Source organism: Antrostomus carolinensis, unplaced genomic scaffold (genome assembly GCF_000700745.2).
Source record: "Antrostomus carolinensis isolate BGI_N321 unplaced genomic scaffold, ASM70074v2 scaffold42670, whole genome shotgun sequence".
Lineage (NCBI taxonomy): Eukaryota > Metazoa > Chordata > Aves > Caprimulgiformes > Caprimulgidae > Antrostomus > Antrostomus carolinensis.
The window spans coordinates 1-3,025 of record NW_010289893.1 but is presented as its reverse complement, the minus strand read 5'-3'; the positions used below and the strand labels follow the sequence as shown (position 1 = coordinate 3,025).

General features: G+C 44.6%; 1 protein-coding gene across 1 annotated transcript; it reads left to right on the top strand.

The window, feature by feature from the left end:
- Positions 1–91: 91 nt before the first annotated feature.
- LOC104519761 (nuclear receptor subfamily 4 group A member 2) lies at positions 92–1,664 on the top strand (the record flags this gene model as incomplete). The annotated part of the gene is made up of 3 exons (XM_010171773.1): positions 92–369; positions 895–1,073; positions 1,163–1,664. Coding segments are annotated over 3 exons (714 nt in total), but the record flags the coding sequence as incomplete, so codon positions are not given.
- Between the last annotated feature and the right edge of the window lie 1,361 nt (positions 1,665–3,025).

Below are 3,025 nucleotides of genomic sequence, written 5' to 3'. Positions count from 1 at the left end.
GGCAGGGAGAGGTTTAGTTGTGTCCTGGGTTTCAGCCGAAACCGCCACCAATTATTATCCAAATTGTTACGGAAACCCCCTCCCCGGCTAGAGCGGGGCTTTGCCGGTGTCACCGGTTCTCTGCCCGGGAGACCCTCACCGAGCGCTTTTTAAACTGAATTTCCAGTTCCAGGCTAATCCCGACTACCAGATGAGCGGAGACGACACCCAGCACATCCAGCAGTTCTATGATCTCCTGACCGGCTCCATGGAGATCATCCGAGGATGGGCAGAAAAAATCCCCGGTTTCACCGAGCTCCCCAAACCCGACCAGGACCTGCTCTTCGAATCCGCCTTCCTGGAGCTCTTCGTGCTGCGCCTGGCGTACAGGTGAGCGCCGGGACTGTGGGCGAGGACCAAATCAGACCCTTTCAAGGTCCACTGATCTGCGTTTTATTAACTCCTCGGTAATTAGGTGCCTCTTAAATCCTTCATTTATTGCTGCTCAAGTAATTAGTTGTTTAGCTTTTCTCCCACCATCTTCTCTTTTTCTTTTTCTTTTTTTTTTTTTAATCTTTCTTTTCCCTGCTCTCTTTTTCTTTTTACTCTTTCACTCTCTCATCTCTATTTTATTTTTCTTTATTTCCCTCTCTCCTTTTCTCCCCTCTCCTCTTTCTCTTTTTTATTTTTAGTCTTTAATTTTCTCCTTCTCTTCTGTTTCTTTTTATCTTCCTATTTTTTTCTTTCTAATTCATTCATCTCTTCTTCCTTTTATTTCTTTTCCTCTTCCTATCTATTTTTTCCTTTCTTATTCATCTCTTCTTCCTTTCCTTTCATTTTCTCTTCCTTTCTGATTTTTTTCTTTCTCACCCATTCATTCATCTCTTCATTTTGGGGTTGTCACATTCCTTCCAGGTCCAACCCGGTGGAAGGCAAGCTGATCTTCTGCAACGGGGTGGTCCTGCACCGGTTGCAGTGTGTCCGTGGCTTTGGGGAGTGGATCGATTCCATTGTTGAATTCTCCTCCAACTTGCAAAACATGAACATCGATATCTCTGCCTTCTCCTGCATCGCTGCCCTGGCCATGGTGACAGGTCGGTGTCCTCCCCGCTCCGCTCGGCCCCGCCAGGCACGGCCTTTGCCGTCCCTGACCCCTAACATCCCCCATCCTTCTCTTTTGCAGAGAGGCACGGGCTTAAAGAACCCAAGAGGGTGGAAGAACTGCAAAACAAGATTGTAAATTGTCTCAAAGACCATGTGACTTTCAATAACGGGGGGCTGAATCGCCCCAACTATTTGTCCAAACTCTTGGGGAAGCTCCCCGAACTCCGCACGCTTTGCACGCAGGGGCTGCAGCGCATTTTCTACCTGAAACTGGAAGATTTGGTGCCACCGCCAGCAATAATCGACAAACTTTTTCTGGACACTTTACCTTTTTAAGACTCTTCCCACACACTTTCCAGTGAACTGAAGAGAAACTTTGCCTGTCTGAAGGGGAACCCGCCTGGGCCCGAAGCAGCAGCTCTGGGCACCAGCGTCCCGTCCCAACAGCCTCGCTGACCTCCCGCCGGCAGAACGCCAAGGGGCATTTTGGCTCTGGGGCATCACGGATGCAGATCATGGACCAGACAAATAACCATGGTATATAAACTTTTTATTATCGGCTTATAAATGAATTTATTATTAAGGACTTCTGATTAAAACGATGAACGTATCTGGCGACGCCGGGTGCGCAGCTCAGACTCTCGCGGTGACAGACAGAGTGTTAAGGTGACCCACGAGTCTCACCCTCCTAAAGTTTTCTGCTGTAAAAGAAAGCTGTAATATATACAAACCCTAAATGTTGCGTGGGTGGCATGTCATTAAAGAAGGCGAAGGCTTGTAAATTTATCAGATGCAGTTTGGCTTTTTAAAAATTATTCTGTGCCTATTTATGAAGAAATACGGAAAACAATTCTAAAAAAAAAAATAATTAAAAAGAAAAGTTAAACGTGTTTGCAAAAAAAAAAAAAAAAAAAAAAGGAAAAAAAAAAATAAAAAGAGAATAAAGAGAAAGAAAAAATTAAATCTCCCCGTACCAGGAAAGCATGACGATTCTAGGGTGACAATGTTATAGGCACTTGCTATTTCAGTAATGTCTATATTCTATAAATAGTATTTCAGACACTATGTAGTCTGTTAGCTTTTATAAAGACTGGTAGTTATCTAAGCTTCAAACGTTTTCTCAATTGTAAAATAGGTGGGCACAAGTGTGACAAAACCCGCAATCCTCCCCAAAGGGACACATAGTGTTTGTAAACACCGTCCGACATTCCTTGTTTGTAAGTGTTGTATGTACTGTTGATGTTGATTAAAAGAAAAAAAAGAAGTTTATATCTTGATTATTTTGTTGTCTAAAGCGAAACAAATCTTGCATGCAGCAGCTTTTGACTGTTTCCAGAGTGCTTATACTATACATAACTCCCTGGAAATTACTGAGCACTTTGAATTTTGGGTTTGTTTTGTTACATATTATTTTTTTTAAATGTCTAAAATTGTCGGTTAATATATTATTTCATGTTCGAGTAATATTTTTAATATTTCCATATTGTGTAGTTTGGTTTTTTATATATATTTCGGGCATGCCACACGAGTCGCTGCCTTTTTCTTTTTATTTTTATGGTGTATGACAGGTCCAAACGCTGATTAATTTCCCCCCCCCCCCCCCCCCCCCCCTTTCCTGATAACTCTTTCTTTGAGAAAGACAAATTTTAATGTTTACAACAATAAAACATGGAAACGAATAGAATTTCGTCTTCTTTCTGTCTAAGCGAGCAGCAGCAGCCCCCGTTGCCCACGCAGGACGGTGTAATACCGGGCGGGGGGGGGGAGGGGGGGTGTCGGTCCCTCCCGGGGGTCGGTCCCGGCGCTGCGGGAGGAAGAGGAGGGAGCGGCGGAGCGAAGGTCGGTGCTTTCCCCGGGCTCTGGAGCATCTTGCTCGGGCGAACATCGTTTTTTCGGTGCTTTGATCGTGAAAACTCACCCCGGGGGTGGGTCCAGGGGGGGT